The sequence below is a fragment of the Centrocercus urophasianus genome, unplaced genomic scaffold, assembly GCF_019232065.1.
Source record: "Centrocercus urophasianus isolate 14NV4802_14NV808 unplaced genomic scaffold, USGS_Curo_1.0 seq_30, whole genome shotgun sequence".
NCBI classification, from domain to species: domain Eukaryota; kingdom Metazoa; phylum Chordata; class Aves; order Galliformes; family Phasianidae; genus Centrocercus; species Centrocercus urophasianus.
In genome coordinates, this window is record NW_024884867.1 from 4,585,671 (window position 1) to 4,606,759 (window position 21,089).

General features: G+C 53.6%; 4 protein-coding genes across 7 annotated transcripts; all 4 read left to right on the forward strand.

The window, feature by feature from the left end:
• Positions 1 to 6,112: 6,112 nt before the first annotated feature.
• On the forward strand, positions 6,113 to 7,338 carry CHCHD10 (coiled-coil-helix-coiled-coil-helix domain containing 10). The gene is made up of 4 exons (XM_042828957.1): positions 6,113 to 6,199; positions 6,274 to 6,454; positions 6,571 to 6,724; positions 7,096 to 7,338. Exons 1-4 carry the CDS (start codon positions 6,138 to 6,140, stop codon positions 7,113 to 7,115), a joined length of 417 nt encoding a protein of 138 aa, XP_042684891.1. The 5' UTR covers positions 6,113 to 6,137; the 3' UTR covers positions 7,116 to 7,338.
• Positions 7,339 to 11,160: 3,822 nt separating this feature from the next.
• Positions 11,161 to 16,607, forward strand: LOC122165710 (polymeric immunoglobulin receptor-like). 3 transcript variants are annotated; one of them, XR_006170581.1, is made up of 7 exons: positions 11,161 to 11,621; positions 12,436 to 12,780; positions 12,946 to 13,305; positions 14,298 to 14,372; positions 14,890 to 15,029; positions 15,237 to 15,387; positions 16,543 to 16,607. XR_006170581.1 is itself a non-coding variant. In XM_042828979.1 (6 exons), exons 1-6 carry the CDS (start codon positions 11,561 to 11,563, stop codon positions 15,288 to 15,290), a joined length of 1,035 nt encoding a protein of 344 aa, XP_042684913.1. In that variant the 5' UTR covers positions 11,161 to 11,560; the 3' UTR covers positions 15,291 to 15,454. The 3 variants fall into 3 exon arrangements, 2 of the variants coding, with proteins under 2 accessions (XP_042684913.1, XP_042684915.1); XM_042828979.1 differs by lacking the exon at positions 16,543 to 16,607 and having other exon boundaries at positions 15,237 to 15,454; XM_042828981.1 differs by lacking the exons at positions 14,298 to 14,372; positions 16,543 to 16,607 and having other exon boundaries at positions 15,237 to 15,454.
• A 383-nt stretch (positions 16,608 to 16,990) lies between these two features.
• Positions 16,991 to 17,801, forward strand: VPREB3 (V-set pre-B cell surrogate light chain 3). The gene is made up of 2 exons (XM_042829173.1): positions 16,991 to 17,112; positions 17,330 to 17,801. The coding sequence occupies exons 1-2, from the start codon at positions 17,064 to 17,066 to the stop codon at positions 17,656 to 17,658; spliced, it is 378 nt and encodes a 125-aa protein (XP_042685107.1). The 5' UTR covers positions 16,991 to 17,063; the 3' UTR covers positions 17,659 to 17,801.
• A 538-nt stretch (positions 17,802 to 18,339) lies between these two features.
• LOC122165746 (vacuolar protein sorting-associated protein 29-like) lies at positions 18,340 to 20,498 on the forward strand. 2 transcript variants are annotated; one of them, XM_042829056.1, is made up of 4 exons: positions 18,340 to 18,378; positions 18,734 to 18,922; positions 19,449 to 19,684; positions 20,214 to 20,498. In XM_042829056.1, the coding sequence occupies exons 1-4, from the start codon at positions 18,376 to 18,378 to the stop codon at positions 20,329 to 20,331; spliced, it is 546 nt and encodes a 181-aa protein (XP_042684990.1). In that variant the 5' UTR covers positions 18,340 to 18,375; the 3' UTR covers positions 20,332 to 20,498. The 2 variants fall into 2 exon arrangements, with proteins under 2 accessions (XP_042684990.1, XP_042684988.1); XM_042829054.1 differs by lacking the exon at positions 18,340 to 18,378 and having other exon boundaries at positions 18,497 to 18,922.
• The last annotated feature ends 591 nt before the right edge of the window (positions 20,499 to 21,089 follow it).

The window sequence follows — 21,089 nt, forward strand, 5'->3', positions numbered from 1 at the left end:
AAGGAAAACACATCCATCTGTATGTCTCTTGGCCAGGGATGGAGTTTCATCTGCTGGTGTTTTCCTGGCAGAGGCTCAGCGCATAACACAATTCACCTCAGAAGCCAGACGCCTGGGAGCCAGCTCCCATTTCTGGTGAGAGATGTCAGCAATGAGGGCAAGCATGAGGAGCTGGTGGCCAGAAGAACCTGGCCGAGCCCCTGTGGCAGCACAGATCTGCCTGCATGCACAGCTGTGTTCACTCCTGAACAAAAGGGCAAACCCCACACCCTGTGAGCAGCCCCCTGCCCAGGTGTAGAGCTTTAAGCCCACGGCATGGACACAGCAGAAACAAGTGGTCCTTGGAGGCCGTGAGCCAGAGCAGCAGCATGGAGCAGTTGGCGCAGCCTGTGGCTCGGTGTCTGATAGCAGGTTGCTGGTGCTGTCTTGCAGCACGTTCAACCTGCTGGTTTTTCTGCAATGAAATGTCCTGGTGAGACACCCCCCACCCTTGCCTCTCTCTGATCCCCTCCAAAGCGGAGCTGAGATTGGAATGTCTCCTGATATGATTCCCTCTAGCCTAAGGGGGATTGCATTAATAAAATGCAATATGAGATGTGAAGGCACTGGGGGAGGGAGGCAGCCAGGACTGCTGGGACAAGGCTGTTAGGAACGTGCTGTGGGTCTGCTGGAAATGTCCCATCCTGTCCTTCCTCGCTTCCCCTGTCCCCTGCACTGAGCTGTGGAATTCAGGGTGTGGGTTGAGGTGTTCTTCAAGCACGTTTGTGCTCGGGGCAGCCAAACTCCTGGTCCCCCCTCTCACTCTCACTCGCTCCTCAGCAAATGGCACTGAAGCAGCAGGTTCCTCTCCCCTAGCACCTCTTTCCCGCACAGCCTGCCTGCCCCTGAGACCCTCCTACCCCTCCATATCACTCAGGCATCTCTTCGGCCTGTGCTCTTGCCTGCAGTGAGCTGAAGCCAGACAAAAAGCATGCAGTGTTCCAAAGGAGGAGCACACGGCTGTCTCTGCCTTGAGCTCAGCTCTCTGCGGTGGAGGCTGCAACTGAAAGAGCATTTCAGCAGAAGTAACCACAAACCAGTGCAGAACCAGAGTTCCCTGTGCATTTGCAGGGGCTGTTAGCCTTCCACGTGGAGGGAAGACACCATCAACTGCTTCTACAGAGGACAGAAAAGAAAGGCAAAGATATTTCCAGCCGAGAACAGATGTTGGGAGCTGCTGGGCTGGACAGTCAGTAGGGCAGAGGAGAACAATGGAGTGATTGAAATCCACGAGAGATTTTGAAGAGCTGAAACAAAGGACCCTGAATCACAGGTGGTTGTGAACTGCTTGCAGAGAGGCTGCACCATTGCTCGGGGTCTTCCAGGCTGCCATATAGGCGTTATGTCCTCGCTTGGGAACGTGGGGGATCTGGGGGAGGTAGCCTGTAGATGTAATATTGTAGTTCAAAGCAGTAGCTGTTCATGAGTTGGTGCTAACAGCCTCCTTAAAGGTCACAGATCCTCTGCCTGAGACACAGCCCCCACCCTCGCTTCCATGCTCACTCGTGTGTTGCTTTGCTCAGGCTCCTCTGAGCCAGAAGTCCCCTCTGCTTGGGAGAACTGCTGGGAGCAGCGCTCTGGAGATGTTTGCTGTGTCTGCAGCACAGAGGAGGGAAGTGAGACCAACCAGGGAGCAGAACAGAGGGAAGCGGCCTCTGGGCAGACGTGTGGAGGCAGTGCCAAGCCCCATTGCTGGGACAGTGCAGGTGAAACACGGAGCCCCATCAAGGCATGATGAGCTCGCTGCAGGGCTGCACAGCAGTGCATCCCTGTGGGGGTGTGAGCTCGCTGCTTTAGACTCCGTGACACAGCCTGGCAGATCCCATCAGGATAAAGGCAGCACGCTGCAGCCTTATTGCTCAGCTCCTTTAACTGCACACGAATCAAATGTGCTGTGACTGTTCTGTTGTACGCTTACGGGTTCTCTGTTGCACTGAAGGAAACAAAACAGGGTTCAGGTTTACCATCTTGCCTTGCATTAGCAGTAAATTCACACTGCTCACACTGCTGTCCTCATGATCTGAGTGTATGCTGGAGATGTTGTAGAGGAGGTCATTTCACTAGGACTAACTGATGATTTTTGGGACACACAGGCCCTTCTTTGACTGGGTTCAATACATGTCTCCTCTTTCCGCATCGAGAGATGAGGGGAATTCCTCCTACAAAATAAAGTGTTCACCACTCAGCAGTTCATTTTCCCCCAGGGAAAATGAATCCAGCTTCCATGCTTGGTACCTTTCTCCACAGGCAGCTTACAGTGGGACAGGTAAATGCAGAAATGGACTTAGACCTCTCAGGATCCATGGATGTGGCTGAGAGAAGCCTCTTTTGATGGGGAAAGGCTCTCCAAAAATGGGGAGCAGAACAATCTTGCTAATGGTCAGATGTTCTCCAGCAGCCAGGCCCTGGAGTTCAGTGGGAAACACTTGTGACATTGATGGATTAGCATTAGGAAGAGCCTTGATACCAGAAGTGGACACACATGAATGAGTTAAAACCATTTAATTGCTTTGTGAAATGTATTGAAAACTACGCCGTTCATCTGTTGAAACTTCACAACTGTTGAGATTGCCCTCAGGGCAAACCACATCCAAGAAATGGCATGTAGATCTTGGGAGCACAAGACTTGAAAGATGAAACTGCGCTCTGTAGCGCTGCCTTTGCTTCCCCTGTAGCCACATCCAGCCATCCGCTGCTCCTCCGGCTGGACGCTCCTCAAGTCCTCCCTTTCCCATCTCTGATGAGCAAACATCAGCTGTAGAGTTGCAGTGTGTCTCTGTGGCATCACAGCTTCGTGGTCCCTTGGGGGAACCAGCAGTGAGTGCTGCAGAAATGTGCCTGTTTACTCATGAAAAATCTGAGTTACTTTTAGTGGCGGCAGCTTCCCTGGTTTTGTTGTGTTGGTTGCAAGTTCTGCTTGCAGAAAACTTCACAGGATAAAAGAGTGGTGCTCTGTATGGACTTGGAAGACTGAACTCAACCACTCAGCACAAGCAAAATTAGGGGCAGCCAGGGCTCAAAAACACAAACAGGACACGAGAAACTGCAACACGTACTCAGTCCTAAGTGATTCACGGGGTAATTTTGAGTAACAAACACATCGGTAAGGACTGGAGGTTTTGCTGCTCTTTTTTGGGACCATCCACAACACAAACATTGGCCAATCCACCCGACGCTTTCTTTTCCTTTGAACGCTTTGCCCAGATCCCCCAGCAGCCGTCCTGCGCCGCTCGCTGTGAACGCAGACAACGCGAATGCAGGCACAGCCACAGCGCTGCCCAGATCTGCCCATGCACGCAGTAGCTGGGCGCTCCAAGCGCAGACGTGCAGCTGGGGAGGCTCCGTAGGCATCCGCTCAGTGCGACGTGGGGCAGGGATGGAAGGAAGGGCTGCGTGCAGAGCCTGGGTAAGGCTGCCTGGGAGCTGCGGGTGGCACCGAGCCCCTCAGCAGCGCTGCAGCCTGGCAGGGAGAGCGGCTGGCTGTCCGCGAGTGGGGGGAAGGAGATGTGTGATGGAGGCAGAGGGCTGCATTCCTTACCTGTGAAATAACCCCTTGAAATCAAATGCTCGGGGAATTCCGAGGTCTCTGCAGCAACATTTCGGTGGTGACAGTGTGAGGATTTAAGTGAGGCGGGCTCTGCAAAGGGAGATTATTATCTGCTTTTAGACCAAGAGAGCAGTGGGGAAAATGGACCCACTTTTTGCAAACCTCGTCTTACTGATCCTGCTGCTACCTGGAAGGGACGCACAGCCCAGCGCTGAGTTACTCAGAAAGAATTGGTTTGGGGTAAATCGTTCCAGAACTATTCAGAAATTAACTGCTGTCTTTCAGATTTATAGGTCTCCTCATCCAAAATGAATTTTAAGTGTAGGCAAGCCCTAACACTTGAATTATTATGTAAGGAGGAATCTTACAGAGCAGAAGGGAAAGAGGCAGATACAAGGCTATGGAACAAGATCACATTTGGACTGAAAAACAGGCAGTAGGAAGTTTGGTCTCTGTTGGGGTGACGGCCTGCTGCAGACAGAGCCGTGCTGCACACACCAGCTCTGCTTGGGGCAACGCAGTGCAGTGCTGGTGCAGCCGGCTGCCACAGCAGGAGCAAACAGAGCTGGTGGTGCTGCTGGCCGTGGGCTGTGCACGCTGAGCCGTCTCAGACAGCCACACTAAATTACCTCATTAGCACCGCGGCGGTAGCCGGGCTCCTCGGCGCATACCTTCCTCCCACAGCACAGAACAGCTTTGTGTCTAATTAACCAAATCAAAGGGTCCCGGAGACACAGCTTACAGAGATGCCCTCAGCTTGAAGGCCAGACGCCTTCAGCGAGCTGCTGTGTGTGTGGTGGGACCAACAAGCCTTGATTTCCTATGGCTGGATGTCTTGCATTCCCCACGCCCCCACAGTCCCCTCGTCCCCCCAGCACAAGCCCTTTCTTCTCAGGCCCTCAGGGCCTCTGCTCCCCCTCAGCAGCAGGCACGGGGCTGCCAGGAGGGCTGTGGGATGAAGGAGGGCTATGGGAAATGGGGCTGGGGGCGGATAGGTGCGGTGCTGCCTTGCAGTGGCTTTTCGGTTACATTCTGCCAGTTTGCCAGCTGTCTGCCCCTCTCTGCTGTTCATCAGTGGGAGAAAGACCGGGAAATGCTGAATGCAAAACGCTGCTGCTCTCACCGGGATGAGTCGTGTTGTGCTCTGCGTGGAGCACAGCACCGCTGCCAGGACAAGAGCTCTTCCTGACGCTGCGGGAGGAAGGATTTTGGGGTGCTGTCTGCACAGAAGAGGAGACAAAAGTCGTTTTCAGGCAAATCCATTTGCTGGAAGTGTGGGAGCTGCGTCCCTCCCCCTGCATGCCCTGTCTGCCCTGCTCCTGCAGTGCAGGGGTGGCTTGCGTTACAAACACTTCTCTCTTCCCCCCATGCTGGAAACTTGATTCTACAAAAACACTTTCAGAGCAGCTAATTACCAACCCTGCAGTGGCTGGGCGCTCTAATTCCTGCCGGTCAGTGAACCAGCCCAAGGAGCTGCTTTTTCTAAGTTGCTGAATGTATGAACGCAGCCCTGGAGCCATAACACAGCTGAGGTTTTTTTCCCTGGACAACTTCTGGATCCATGTCAATTTTGGGAATTTCTTTCACTCACAGGGTAGAAGAGGAGCATCCAAAGATGCAGCAGGGAACCAGGCCTGGGAGCAGCCACAGACCTGCAGAGACACAGGAGCCGAGCTGGGTGTGATTACCAGCAGATCGGTTTGAAGGTAAAGCTGGCTCCTGCCAGCCCGTCTGTCTGCGATCTGAGGGCTCCCTTTGGGTGTCTCGGTGCGTTCCCACCTCCCAGCAACGTCCACGCCTTCAGAGGTTTCCTTGATCTGCTGGTTTGTATCCAGAGGGCTGCTGTGAAAACTGTTGTGCTGGTCAGTGGCTGAGACCACATCACTGCTCCCCGCTCTCCTCTCTGGCTCCCTTTCTCTCTGCCCCATTTGCAGACCGCTCCTCTCCCCTTTCCAAGCCCTTCATTATCCACCTCTCCTCCGCCCACCGCCTCTCATGCAGCACAGCCCGGCTCCACTGCCCATTGCCAGCAAGCCCCTTCACGCTCTGCTCCTGCAAAGTCAAACCGGGTCACAGAGCAGACAGAGCTGCGGTCAGTGGCTCTGCGGAGGCAGATGCCATCACACAAATGTATCCTCCTGTGCTGCACGCCCGCCCGTCAGCACAGGCTTGGCTACATCTCCATGGGCCTTTCCCACAGGGGCAGCTGAAGCACGTCGGGGGCTGAGCAGCGTGCCTGTGCGGCAGGGGTGGGCTGTGCCGGCCTGGGGAACGAGCCTAGGGCCGGCCTCGCGCTGCGGGCTGCCGGGCGGCTCCGGGTGAGGCCAGACCGACGGCAGCGCCTGCAGCTCCCTCCCTGTTCGCCAGGGGGCGCCGCGGCGCCCGAGCCCGAGAGCGGCAGCGCCCCCTGGCGGGCCGGACGGGGCCCAGGCGGCGCCGCTCGGGACGGACGGCTTCGGACGACGGCAGTGAGCGTGCGCAAGGAGTCACGTGGGAGGAGGGGCCGTTCTTAAGGCGGCGCGCGTGGGAGCCTGGGCAGAACGTAGCGGGGATGGCGCGGGGTGGTCGGAGCAGCAGGTCGCGGCCCGCGGCGCCGCCGCCGGCACCCGCCAGGTACGGGCTGGGGCGGGAGGGACTGTCTGTCCGCCCGCGTCCGCCCGGCTCTCTGACTCTGCTCTGTTCCGCAGCGCGGCCCCAGCGGCCCCGGTGCCGGCGGCGCAGCCGGCACAGCCCGGGCTGATGGCGCAGATGGCGAGCACGGCGGCGGGAGTGGCCGTGGGCTCCGCCGTGGGGCACGTCGTGGGCAGCGCCCTCACCGGAGCCTTCAGCGGCTCCTCCGAACCGCCCAAAGCGGCGGTGCCCGCGCAGGTAGGAGCCGGGCCGGCGGGCGGGGTGACCTTGTGCCGCCCTTGTGCGGGGCCGCGCCGCTGCGGGACGGCCTGAGAGCCCGGAGCTGCGGCTCACCGCGTCGCGCCCGCCCGCAGGAGCCCCGGCAGCAACCCGCTGTGCAGCCGCAGTCCCCGTACGGGCCGTGCCACTACGAGATGAAGCAGTTCCTGGAGTGCGCTACCAACCAGCAGGACCTGACCTTGTGCGAGGGCTTCAGCGAGGCCCTGAAACAGTGCAAGTACAGCAACGGTGAGCGCGTGCTGACCCCGATGGGGGGCTGCTGTCAGGACAGGGGCTGAGGGGGTGCGAAGGTTGCTGAGCAGCCTGCTGTGTGGCCTCAGGCCTTCTGTTTGGCAGTGGTTCTGCCCTTCCTGTGCCCTGGAATGCTGCAGGGAGCTGTGAAGGGCAGGGAATTGCCCTCACTGCCCCTCGGGGGGGGGTCACACAGGTGCTCTCCTCTTGTTGCCCTGAGAACCATGCTGCTGTTAGTGCACTGCTTCCTAATGCCTTCTGAGTTTGTTACTGGCAGATTTCAGTGACTGTGTCTCAGCTTAGGCTGATCTACTTATGTTGGAGAGCACTTGCTAATTGCTGCTGACCTTGTGCTTTCTCCCCTGCAGGTGTTTCTTCTCTCCTGTGAAGAATCTGCTCCCCTGTAGGAAGGAGAAGAGCTGGTGTAGAGCCGTGTTGCCTGCAGGGAGTGAAGGAAGGACAGACAGGTGCTGAGCTGAGGGAACGGCTGGGAGAGGAGCCCTCTAGTGGTCTTTCACTTCTGGACTAGTAGGGAAGGAAAAGAACAGTTGAGGCTGTGGAAATTAGTGCTCTATGTATCATGGAGAAATAAAGAAGCTTATTTGGAAGTACTACCTGTGCATGTTCCTTATTTAACACGACGGCTGAAATCAAGCTAGCTAAATATTACCTGTTACCTGCTTACGGCGCGAGGCACGTGTTTGCATAACTTCTGCAGACAGGAGCTGCAGCCCGGCTGGAACTGTACCTGTGTGACTTGGTGAAAGTAGATAGCACAGCTCAGGTGGGGTTGGCAGTGCTGCAGACAGAGCAGAGGCTGGAAAGGTGATAGGAGATGTCCTGCAGTGCTTCAGAAGTGTTTGCATGGATAACCTCTTCCTGAAGAGCTGTTCTGACGAGCTGGCAAGGTGTGACCTGTGTGACTGGGATGTGTTTGGCTGCTCTTGCTTAGTGTGTTATGCAATGTTCTCAAGGTCATCAGCATCAAGCAGAGTTCAGGGCTGCTTTCTATTTACAGTCATGGCAGCAGAACAAGTCTCATTACTGCTGCCTGCATGCTGTCTTTGGGAGATTCTGGTTCTTATCTTAGATCACTCCATATTCCTTATTACACAGCAGTGAAAATGTAACAATTTCAAACACTTGACCTGTGAGCTTTCACGTCAGAATGGATCTGGAAACTCTGCTGACCTCCAGCTGCTGAACGCTGAGCAATTTCTGGGCCTTGCTGGAGTTTGGAGTTGTGAAGAAGTCCAGATGGAGATACTTCAAGTTGGCTGCAGTGTTTGAAGGTGCTGCCCCTTTCAAATGTCAGAGCCTAGATGCTTGGTAGTAGACGGTGTCCTGAGCTGCCCTTATCCTCTCCCAGTGGTGCCTTGTGCTCTTCTGAGAGACAGCCAACCTCAGTTCTGCACTGCAGCTCTGGCTGCTGCCTGAATTCACCTGTTAGAACCAGAACAGCCGTGGAGCTGTGCAGAGGGCTGTGATGTGGAGCAGGGCTGTCCCATGGGTGGTGTGTGAGGGGAGCCATGCCTGCACCATCAGCTCCCATGGAGATGAGATGGGTGCCTGGCCCTTGCCTGCTAGCTCAGAGTAGTGTTTCCCCTCCTTCCCCAGTAAGGATTCATAGCAGATAGCTGCAGTGCTTTCTCTTCCTGACAGAATAGGAAAAGTGAATTAATCTCTTCACTAAAACCTGAACTCAACGCTTGTAAATGGGACAGGAGGCTCCGTTGTGAGAAGTTCCCTGCCTCAGATGCTTTTAATGTGAGCTTGTTTCTGTGCAGCCTGCCAATAACTACTGGCTGAGAGCCCTCTTGGAAGCTGCATCATGGTTTCCAGGTGGTGATGAGGTTTCCCTGGTGTGTGGGAGTTATCTGAAATGCTGTGCAACGCTGCCCACCCTGAAGCAGACCCCTCGTGGTGCAGTGGCTGAGCTGTGCCACCTCGCTGAGAGCTTACATCTCTGGTGAGGATGCAGCACTGCCTTTCACAGCTTACTGGCAAATTCAGATGTGGTTTTTTCTGCTTTGCTCAAGTTCATCTGCATCCCACATCACCCACAAGATCAAAACAGTCTGCAGAGAGGGATGTGGTGAAGAAGGTTCAGAGGTATTTCCTTGGCAAATTAGTGCTATAAAGGGGATGTACTGAGGTCTAGAGGGGGGAGGTACGCTTTATCTGCATTTTGGGATAGCCTGCAACTCTCATGCAACCTGTTACCCTTGGCTGCTTCTTTAAGGGAGAATGTCTGTCCCGGTGGTGATCACTGCTCACACGCTGCTTGGTGCCTTCTGTCCCAAACTGGCACTTCTTCAGGTGAGCAGTGAGGATCAGGGTGCAGCACTGCAGGTTCACCACCTCCTGGCAGTTGGCTGTAAGCAGAGAATGAGATCTGTGTGATTGCCTTGGATCCAGGCCCCCACCAACACAGCTGGGAGCTGCCTGGTTGCAGCCAGCAAAGCTGAGGTCCCTGCAAGGCCTTTCAGCAGCACTCTGAGCTGCAGCATTACAGGCCATCCTGCCGGTGGGTGATGCTGGAAATGCTTCAGCTTAGGAGCTGGGATGAGCATTCTGATTCTGCAAAACTATTCTGCTTCATGAAATACCTACGTCCTTTAACTTGGTCTCATTAAATCAGAGTAGGAAATATCTAAGAGCCCTGTCTCTTGCTGTTCCGCTTCCAAGAACTTGTCCAGGTCACAAGGGGAAGGAGTTAAATCTCAGCTGAGTCATTCTGGATGGTTTGGCCATGATCTTTCACCCAGTGTCACTACAGAAAACTGCCAGGGCTGACCAACGTCAGCAGTCAGTGCTGGGCATCCAGCTCAAATAGCAGAGGGAGCAAAAGCTTTGGACCACGTGCATCTGGCAGCTTCAGCAGTGAGTGCTTCAGGTCAGGCAAAGGCTGCCTGCCAAGTGTGGGAATGTCAGCACAGCCTGCTCGTTCCTTCCCCTGCTGCATGTGCTTGCACTCCGAAGCTGAGGGCCAGGATTAGAGCAAGGGGAGCCCTCCCATAAACCCGGGAGCAGAGGTGCTGTGCTGGCAGCTGTCATTGCCCAGTGATTTTCTGGCTCCATTCAGACCAGCAAAGTCCCCGCTGGCAAGATCTCAGAGCTGCAAGGCTGGAAATGTGCAGGGAGGACAACCTGGGGCCGTTCCACCACTCATGATCTTGGCTGCTGCTCAGTAACCAACCCCTTGCTCGGCCTCCCTTCCTGCAGGTAGCTCAACTCTGTGGCATGGCTTTCCTGTGTGACTCATCGTGCAGGGGTTAAATGTGTCCATCATCCTTTTTTTTATAATAAATAAATAGGTAAAGGATGCTGATGTGCTCTGGTAGAGCTCTTATGCCCTGCTCCCTGACCTCTGCACTGCTGTGCACATAGTTCCCTCTCCAGGGGGCTGCTGCCAGGCACCCAGAGCTGAATCAAAGCCGTGTTTTCCCCACATACACTGCCTGCGAGCAAACACAACACACACAGCACTTGCCAGAGATGTGTGGGCTGCTCATGCTGGGCGCCGTCCTGCAGGAGGTGGAGGTAACAAAATGTGCAGCAGCTGCATCTTCCACTGAGTTTCCAGATGTTGCCATATAGATGTTTCCCCAGCAGTGCTTGCAGGTGCTGTAGCATCATCCCCTTTTCCTGTGGAGATGCCAAGATGTGCAGGTGAAATCCTGTCCCACAGCTTGGCTGCAGAGCACCTGAATGGTGGGAACCAGTATTGATGCCGTTCCAGGGAGTGATCTGCAGAGCTGTGCTGTGTCCCAGGGCCACGGACAAATTGCCTTTCTCCACATCTCCCCTCCTCACACAGAGAAAGGTCCTGAAAGGGTGCAGAGGGTGCATGTGGGCAGAGCTGTGCTCACCGCTCTGTTTATCTCACTTTTCCCACGAGGAACTGTGAAGCCACAGAGCAGAGTGTAAGGCTGATTAGCAGTAGCCTCAGAGCTGGGGCTGGTGGTGCTGCAGCTCTCACTACTGGGCTAGCCTAAAACCTTGTTTTCCTGTGACCTTGGTTTCCAGATCAAACATCTGAGTGCTCACATCCGTTTTAAGTGATGCCTCACTGTGCTGCAGGTTGCAGCAGCTGCTGCTGTACCAGGCTATGGAGGACTCATCTTTCCCCTTCGGGTGGTACAGCACAGGTCTTGTGAGCACTCACATGTGAGCCAGTGGATGACTGGAACAAGGAGGGTTGTTTGGGTTCCCCTGGGTCACGTTCCAAGGCACCAGGACAGTTCCCGTGCTAGCGCTTGGTATTTCTGCTCTCAGGGAGGTGATTTAGAGAGCAGCATGTGTCTGGAGAGTCCCTGGAGTAAACAGAACAAGCACAGAGAGCATGTTCCTGTAAATAAAAAGCTGCTTATTAAAGGAAATTGCCCCCTTGCTCCAGCATTAGCACCCCTGCCCTGTGGCCTCAGCCTTGTGCTGAAGGCAGCTTGGTGGGAAGCTGGAGCAGATGGTGAAGCATTATGAAGGAGCTTTGCCCCCTGCCCCCAGGGCCGCGGCTGCCTGCTCGCAGGCTTTTCTCCTGCTTCTGAATGCAGGGAACAGGGAACAGACCGGGGCCCCTCTTTAGCTGAGAGGCCTCGAGTGACCCCACGCCTCTGGGCAGACCCCAGCACGGCGGTGCCTGCAGCCTCCCGCCCCCTGGATGCGGTCTGAAGCAGCGACGCGACATGGACAAAGCCATGCTGCAGGACGAGGCCGGCTGGTGCTGCAGCTCTCGGTGGAGCTGTTTCACACCGTTCTGCGCGCTGGGCGGGCGGTACCTCTGTGCGAGGTGCAAAACAAGGGGCTGCCTCCTGTCTCCGCTGCCGGCAGGGCATGGCGCTCACCCTCTCCTATGTGCTGCTCGCCTTCCTCACCCTGCTGCTCCTGTCCTGGGGTAAGTGCCTGCTCTGTTCTCTCTCCCTGGTGGGAAGCACTGGGACTGTCCCACTTCAGCCCTTTCGCTGGTTTGGGTTTTTTTGGGGTGGATGTTGCTTTGAAACCATTACTCCCTCGCACTGCTCGTGATCCCGTTATGCCGGGTCTCTTCAGAGCCTACTGAAATCAAGGCAAGAAAGAACAAACAGCTCCTGATGTATTTTGAAAAAGTTTCTGGATGCTGAACAGAGAGATGGACAGAAACACCCAGTGGCACTTAACGTGCAGGAGCTTGAGAACATCCATTTGTTGGACATGATCTAGTGTGCTAATAGCCAAAAAGAAAATAAGACTGCGAGGTTGTGACAGTCCCTGGGGTGAAATGTTCCCTACTGCTTCCCCACTGCTTATTCATCTCTTGAAATCTTACCTTCTGCAGAGTCATTACTGTCTGGTAGCGCTGGGTAGGAGCTGTGCTCAGCAATGCTTCCTGTTCTTTCTGAGTGGGAATGCACAGGCCACAGTAACTGGGGAGGGGTCCTGAGGCTTTAGGGACCACTGAGCATGCAGATGATTCCCAGGCTTCCTGTGGCTCTGTCTGGAGCTAGGGAGAGAGGTTTAGGGCTGGGAATTTCAGTCAGGGCATCCATGTGCCCTGTGAACCCCCAGAGAGATGAAGGTGGTAGGGCAGCTGTCAGGCCTGCACCAAGGGGCACTTGCACAATAGCTGAAGCAATCACTATGGTGTGGAATGGAGTGAGAGTGACTGTTCCCTGCCCAGGAGCAGGAACTGGAGCTCAGGACAGATTTCCAGCTCTTATTTTCTGTTTTAGGTTCAGGGATTCTCAAGAGTCAAGTGGTTCTTGTGACAGTAGGAGAGCCCGTGTCGATGGAGTGTCCTTTCCACAAGTACAACGGCACTAGCAATCCATTCTATGAGATCCTCTGGAGCCATAGGAATGACTTGAGAAGGGTCCTGCAGTTTAGGATGACACGGTCCAACCAGTCCTGTGTGTATGACAGCAAAGGCCGCTTCAGCGGCGCTCTGGATTTTGGAAGCAGCGTGAGCTTTCTCAACATCTCAACCGTGCTTATGAATGACACTGGCCCTTACTTCTGCTACGTGAAGATAGGGAACAGCGATCCGACTACAAAGATGATTTTCCTGCTCGTGAGAGGTGAGCCCGGCTCTTTCTTTCAACACTGCACTCTTGTGTCCCTCAGAACTGTGGTCCTCTCCAGTCTGAGTGGTTTCACAAAGCCTCTGGGAAGTGTTAGCGCTGTTGAATTGAGCTCGGTGGACAAGGGACCTGGCCACCCCTATGAACCTCTTTTCTTTGCAGGTCAGCAGCCCTGGGCGGCCCCTGGGGACCTCAGCTACTCTGCACTTCAGGGCAGTAAAGTCACCTTGGACTGTGATTTCCCCACTAACCTGACTGGCAACTTCACAGACCTCTTTTGGCTGCACAAACGAGACCAGAGCCCATCCCGACTCATAGCATGGCACCTCAGGTCCAGTTTCCAGGTTGAGAACGGCAGCATTGGAAGTCGTTTCCAGAGCTCATTAGATCTGGAAAATGACCGGAGCCGTCTCACCATTACTGGGTTGGAAGAGGAGGACAGTGGCTGGTACCAGTGTCAGAGAGGCCTGGGAGAGCCGTCTGGCGGGCAGAGAGGGAGGGGAACCAACCTCACTGTGAAAGGTGAGTGTGTTTCCAGGGACCTCATGGCGCAACTGAAAATCCTTCTGCGCCTCTTAGCCTTTCTATGTCAGTCACTCCATCTCATCTATGGGTTCAGTGACAGGATGGGTGTGAGTTTTCTCATCTAGGACACATCTTACTGTGCAGGGTGCTCCTCATTCACCTTGCCACCGCCCTGTTTGGGGAGCTGGGGAGTGCAGGTAGGCAAGAGCTGGAGCTGCATCTGCAGCACACTTGTACCTGCATTGCCTGAGGGGGCTGGCAGCCCCAAGTACAAGCTGCTGTTATGGTGCAATGGCAAGGCTTTGCAAAGTCACAGAACATCAGTGCAAGATGCACAGATATATTTAAAGCACCCACACAACCACAGAAGTTCATCTGCGAGGTTATGTGCCTGTTGCTGCAGATGTTATCTGTAAAAGCTGTTGATCGCTGGTGATGTGACTCTTCCATGAACAAATTTAATCTGTACCTAATGACAGCATAGATTTTTAATGCATGCAGTTTAGTGTGCAAAGCATCTTTTATCCAGTGTAACTCAGTCACAAAACCCGGCCCGGCCAATTAACACGGTTAGTTAAAATTACACAGTAATTTGGGCTCACCATGACTCACCTGATAAATATATGATGTGAGGATAAAACATGACCCTGTCTTGAGCTGTGGGACGTGCCATGTCTGTGCTGATTTGGAGCCAAAAGAAATGCGACTCATATTTCAGAAGACATTCTTAAAAGTTAGGCTGGTTCCTTGTGTTTTTCTTTCTGCATCCTCATGCTGAGAGAAGCACCCTGCATGACAGGATGGGCACAGCCTGCCTGCTCCATGCTGTTAGCCTTTTTTTCTTCAGTGTCTTACTCGCGTTTCAGAGCTGCAGAGATCAGAGCCTGCTGCGTTTTCACTGAAACCACAAACCCTCTTGCAGGTTTGCACATCCCAGTAGATATTACAATATGAACAGCACAAGTACCAGCTTACGTTCTCCTTTCTAGGCTCTTCATCTGTCCTGCTGGTGTGTTTGAGGAGCGCTGTGTTTGCTGCGATTGCTCCGTGCTTGTATGTTCTGTGTAAGTAATACTGGGCAAGGAACACATCTCCACCCAGACAACACCTCACACCTTACAGGGGCAGTGGCCAGCTCTGTGAGAAAGCTGGCTCTTCAGCAGCATGGCCTGGTCCAATCCCTCCTCTGATTTATGTTGCCCTCTGCTGACACCTCACTGCATGCCCTGTGGTCTCAGCCAGGTGTGATGCACTGGGAACAGCAGTGACTCATCTGAGTGGCACTACATCATCAGGTCACTGCTGTCCCATGCTGTCACTGGGAGGAGTGCAGCAGGAGGCTGAAGGCTTCTCCAAGCCCTGGTAAGATGTCTTTTGGCAGTTAGCATGATGCAGGATTCAGCCAGAGGAACTGCCTTTGGACTGTAAGGAGTAAAGCGGACCTTTATAGCGGGGAAAAAACTGTCAGCAAAAAACCTTTGTGATCTGCCTCTGTGAGCAGAGACTGCAGTATAACTCATTTGTGCTATTTCAGCATGGGCTGCTTCTGCAGAGCTGTGAATTCTCTCTGCTCTGTTTCAGACAGGTGTTATGTCCAGCTGAAGAGACAGAACACCTTGGCAGATGGACTGCATCCCCACTGTGGGCCTTCAGAGACCATGGGCAGGGAGACCACGAGCAGGGAAGCCATCTACGTCAGCACTGGCAGCACGGAGTACAGCGTGAGTGTGGCCCCAGGCATCACAGAGCTCTGGAGGCAGCCAAAGCCCAGGGATTGCTGATTCCCCGCTGCAGTGGTACAGGAGCTGGTGGCCAGGAGCCCTGAGGAGGAAGCTGTGGCCATGCTCCTGCCTTGCATGCGGGACAGCAGCAGATGTGAGGTTCCTCTGCTGCCATGGGGTAACCAAGGCCGTTTTGTTTGTTCACAGCTCCTCACTTTCCCAGGAAGGAACCCTGCAGCAGGGGACGTGGGACAAAGATGACAGCCCAGAAGGGCCCAGCAGGACACAGGGATCTGTGCTGCACATGCTGTGTTCATGGCACCATGGATAATTCTTCTCCATTGTGTATCATGCGAAGGTCTCTAGCAAACTCCTCTCTCCTTCAGCAGTTGTTTCTCCTGTTCAATTAAATCCTCTTGAGAGCAAACCCTGTGAATGTTTGTTCAGTTTCTGCTGTACTTGGCTGTTTTGGCTCCTGGTGGAACTGGCTTTTGGCTACTGTGCATCTAGCCTAGCTCAGACAAAATCTTGCATTACCCTCTAGGGCTGTTACCACCTGCCAGACACAGCCACATCCTCCTCCCATGGAGGAAATGCTCGGCTGTTTTTTGGGGTGGAGCAACGCCTACATGGCAGCTTTTCTTGCTGAAGGAGGGAGGGAGAGGTGCTGTTGTCTGTGTTCTTACCGCTGTCCCCTCAAGAATGCAAAATTCTGGAGCAGGGAATAAAGCACCAGTTCTCACTGTCGTTGCCAAACCAGCTGCTTGGGCAGCTGTGGTGCTGCATCAGTCAGTGCCTCTGGGCTCAGCTGATGCATGGCACAAGGCAGAAGAGGTGAAGGCCTTCCGAAACAAGCCTCTATTGTTGTGACCTTGGTTTTGTGATCAAATCTCTCTGTGGTTGATGAAATCACATCAAGATGATTGTGCTGCTTTTGTTTAAGGTGGTATTTGGGTTTCCTCTGCCACCTCACAATTTCCTCTGATATGTGCTGGCTGTGGCAGAGCACCACAGCGCTCTGTGCCCATGCTGATGAGGCTGCTGCTCTCAGCAGGGTGTTTCATAACCAGTTGGGTATTTCTGTTCCTCGTGGGATGCATCCAGAAAAACCCTGCCTCCACTCCACTTTGGAGTATCCTGCTGCCTCCTGTGCTGCAGACACACCATGCTTTGAGGTGGTCATGTTACAGTGGCTCTGAGGAGCATCGGCCATCACTTTTCACTCTTGTTTTTCTCTCACTCCTCCCCAGGGAGACTGTGTCACAGAAAATTGGTCAAGGTCACATAGAGGGAAGTCACTGCTTTTGTTAGACAAACTGATATAGAAGGTGGAAAAAATAGATAAGCCGTTGGGCACGTGAGCCCCTGTTGAGAGCACTGCAGCGTGTCACCATAGTGTCTGGTTTGTTGTGCCACACCTGTCCATCTCTGGGACCAAAGATGCAGTGCCAGGGTGGCCTAACAAGACAGGACCCTTCCCAAATCTCATGGCTCTGTTTTCCCTCCCTCACAGCCAGAGCACAACTAGGGCTGTGTGGAGAACTTGCAATCATCTCTTGGGCTTGGAGATGCCTTGGGAGCTGGGCTGCAGAGTCTTCTTGCACTGTGGTGGTGGTAGACAGGTGGGCCTTCACCCCTGTTGACTCTGGCAGCTTTTTGCTTTTCCAATCTGTAGTCCTTCTGCAGTGGGCACCAATTGTGCAGCAGCCAGAGCCCCTGAAACCATGTCCCTCTGGTAGGCTGATCAGGGTTCAGTGTTGACCCCACTCTGTACCCTGTTTCTGGGGAGGGCTGCATATCTAAGGATGTGACTGGAAGTGAAGATGCATTGGGACCCTCACCCCAATGATTAGAGCCCGACTGCTAAAGCTCCGTTGCAGCAAATAGAGCAGTGCGGTGAGCTGGAGTCCCCCAGCCCCTTGTGTCATTTACATATGCCTCACCAGCACAAGCAGCACACACAGTAACCCGGGCTTGTGCAGCACTGCAGTCTGTCTCAAAACAGCCTCCAGTCCTCTGCTCCTGGATCCTACCATGGTCCTGGGCTTCATGCTCCTGTTGCTGGTGGGGACAGCAGGGTCAGGTAAGATCAGCAGCATAGCTGCACTGACACTGGGGATGGCAGGCAGGACTGAGCTTTGCACAGGGGACCATCAGCTAAGAAGGGCAGTTTGTTCCAAGCATGGAGTGACCGTTGGGTATGGGCAATGGGGATGCCTCATGGGGGTAGGGGAATGTTTTGAGGCTGGGGGTGTCAGGACGCAGCTCCGTATCAGTAACCACATCCTTGGTGTGCGCAGCCTGCAGGGCCCAGCCGGTGCTGACCCAGCCAGCTGCCGTGCAGGTGCTGCCTGGGGAAACTGCCCACCTGTCCTGTGTCCTCAGCCCCCAGTACAACATCAGCGACTTTGGCATCACCTGGTACCAGCAGCGCCCAGGGCAGGACCTAAGGTACCTGCTCTACTACAACTCGGAGCGAGACAAGCACAAGCCCGCCAGGATTCCTGATCGCTTCTCTGCTACCAAAGACCTTGCCCTCAACGCCTGCATCCTCATCATTGCTGCTGCCCAGGAGGAAGACAACGGTCGCTATTTCTGCTCATTGCCCCTCACCACCAACTGGCTGTAGAAGCAGGGAGCAAACCCAGCTAGCTCACCCCACACAAATATGATGCGATGCTGTCAGCAGACAGAATGGCAGCCGCAGAAAGAACGGACAAGGCCTCCCTGCAGGCTGAGGATCTGGCGTGGTTTAATAATGGTAATAAATGTAATCAGTACAATAAATGTAATAAAGATTTGTCCTCACACGCTGTTTAGTCTCTAAATAGCCTCGGACCTCACGCACCCCCCACTCCCCCGCCGCCATTTTGTCGCGCCTCACGCACCCCCCCTCCCCCTCGTCCGCCATTTTGTCGTGCCCCTCTCCCCTTCACAGAAGTCTGCACTCCCCTCACGGTTCCCTACCGCTTCTGAGGGAAAAGGACGGGTGTAATTGCAGGGGCATTGCTGGGCTCTTTGTACGAACGCTGTCACGCAGGGGGGTACTGCGTTTTCTATTAAATTCTCACAGATAACTTTCACAGCGCGAAGAGAGCAACACCCCAACGCTTCGCGCCCAACGCGAAGACAACGGCCGCGCCTCCGCACTACGCATGAGCAGCACAGCCGGGCACGCACTGAGACTGGCTTTGGGGGCGGGGCCAGAGCTGTATTGCGGTGTCACGTGGGGCAATTCGAGAGCTGCCATTGGCCTAGGGGAGGAGAAAATGAGGCGCGCTACTTCCTTGCTACTGTAGTGCGCGTCGAGGGTAACGGGTTGGTCGGAGCTCTGTGGTGGAGCAGGATGGTGAGCGGGGGTCTTGAGGCCGCCTCCTTGCCCTGCTGGGCTGGCGCGGTGGCTCCGGGACCGGACTTTAGTGGTGTTTGGTGTGGTGCTCGCTGTCCTTTGGTGTCACTGGGTCGTGAATTCCTTCAGCTGGGTGGTGAGAGCCCATGGGTGTGTCCTATTAGGAGTAGTCCTGGGGTGCAGTGTGGGCTCTTTGTGTGTGTTGAGGGTGCTTCCCTGGAAGCTAATTCTGGAAGAAATCCCTGCTGCCTCTGTAAAAGTTGTTGGAAAAATCAAATGCACTGGAGCTGCTGACTGCTTTGTACTATTGAGTGATATGGTTAAAACTCTCTCTTTCCTCGTGCTGTGTGTGAAGCTGGTGTTAGTGCTAGGAGACCTGCACATCCCACACCGATGCAGTGGTCTGCCAGCGAAGTTCAAGAGCCTCCTGGTTCCGGGGAAAATTCAGCATATTTTGTGCACAGGAAACCTCTGCACCAAGGAAAGCTATGACTACCTCAGGACTTTGGCTGGGGACATTCATGTTGTTAAGGGGGACTCTGAGGTAATGTTCTCGCTGTTGTTAATTCCTGTCCTCCATCTTGCAAACCGTAGTTGTCCCATTGAAACCTGGGAAGACCTTCAGCATTTGCAATTCACGACCATGAAGGTGTGGGGCTAGGAAGTAGGAATGAATAAGGCTGAAGAAGCAAAATGATTTTCTAGGCTTTTCTTATTGCACCTGTGGTAAGGGAGGACTTGATGTGTAGTGGTGATACGTGCACTCAACTTCTCAAGTTCTGCATGAATCTGCTTATGATTGCTGTGATGTTCCTGCAGTCCTTCAGATTGCTGCAGGAATGGGGAGCTTCTTTACTGTTGAATAGCCTCGAAGCTCCTGCTCTCCATGTGGTTCCAGTCAGGCTCAAGATCCCAGTTCTTTGCTCTGCAGTTACTCTTCTTAATACATGGTGCAAGCATCTGGATCACTGTACAATCTTGGTAGTAAAAGGCAGACTTGTGTTGTGAACCTTCATTGTGTTGGTGAGGTACTCTGTCTGATTTCTAACTTGTGTATTTCTCTTTCTCAGAGTCTGAATTATCCTGAACAGAAGGTTGTAACTGTTGGGCAGTTCAGAATTGGGTTGATTCATGGCCATCAAGTCATTCCCTGGGGGGATGTCACAAGCTTGGCATTGCTACGGAGGCAGCTGGATGTAGACATTCTTATCTCAGGACACACACACAGATTTGAAGCATTTGAGCACGAAAATAAGTTCTACATCAACCCGGGATCAGCTACAGGAGCCTACACTGCTTTAGAAACGTGAGTGCAATGAGCCTTGAACCTCAGATGTGTATCTGCCCTTAAGAGTGCTGCCCAAGTGTTGCAGAGCACTGGTGAGATGCAGCACCAATGCAGGCCATCTCTTCCCTTCCCCCAAGAACGCAGCCTAGCTCCCACTGTTCATAAGGCTTTGATTAGCTCATGAGCTGGCCTGGACAGCCAGGCACTGATGCGTCATGGTCACAATCCTAAACCCATATGATGTTGTGATGCTGTTTCTTAGAGTTGCATTGCCTCCAGGTGTTTTCCAGAAGCTGTGTGCTGAACTTCTGTTGGGAAGGAGCCCCTCAGGGCACTGCCAGCATCTGAGCCTTCCAGAAGCTGGGACATTCAGCCCTGAGGGCTGCTCTGGCTAATTGCAGCCTCTGAGCTGTGGTACTTCCCAGATGACTGCAGCTCTTTGCAATTTAATGTTTTGTAATATATTTCCATAAGACATCTTGGTAAGAGGTGTAAGCTAAAAAGGGTGATTGACAAAGTATGTCTTTTTTTTTTTTTTTTTTTCCAGGAATGTCATTCCTTCATTCGTACTGATGGATATCCAGTCTTCCACAGTTGTGACTTATGTATACCAGCTAATTGAGGACGATGTGAAAGTAGAAAGAATTGAGTTCAAGAAACACTGATACGTGTTTGAATCTGCTCACCATCTCTCATTCCTCCTCTTTTAGTTAAAGCTGAATCCGGCCACATGGGGGTGCTGCTGCAGCAGCGTGTTGGGTTGTAAATCTGCAGCCACGTGAGCTTGTGAAGTTCACAAGTAGGGTTTAGAACAGGAGAAACTGAGTAAGAGAAATGGGCTTATATTTAAAAAAAAAAAAAAAAAAAAAAAGTGTGTGTATATATATATATCCTATATTTAAGAAGGAGGTGCTGTTGTTCCTGGCCTTGTGGAGTTGCAGCTAGTGGTTGCTTGGGACTGAACCTCTGTAAAATGAGCATAGAATAAAACAGTATTTTCATGTTTCTGGATCCTATTAATTGTTTGTTAACTGAGAAGAGGACAGGAATTCAGTCTCAGGGCTGGAAGGGAGCTGCTCTGTGCTTCCCAATGTGTACTACTGAAACCTCTCTGGATTTATCAGAGATGCTCAATGGCCTCTTAACAGCACTGACTATGGCACCTGACCTCCTGCTGCCTCCAGCCTCCCTTTCTGGCTGATATGCTTGTGTTGAAGAGCTGTGGGAGGCTGGTGCAGTGCTGTGGGTGAGGCTAGGCCAGCTAAATAGCCTGGGAGCTGGCCAGGGGACTTGGTGGGAGGAGCAGGGCTGAGGAATGATGTGAATAGCAGGTGGTGCTGCTGTTGTGAGGAAGAACGCTGCTTCTGCAAGTGCTGTGCAATGCAGGATGGCAAAGTGCTTCTGCTAGCCCTAGGCCCTTGCT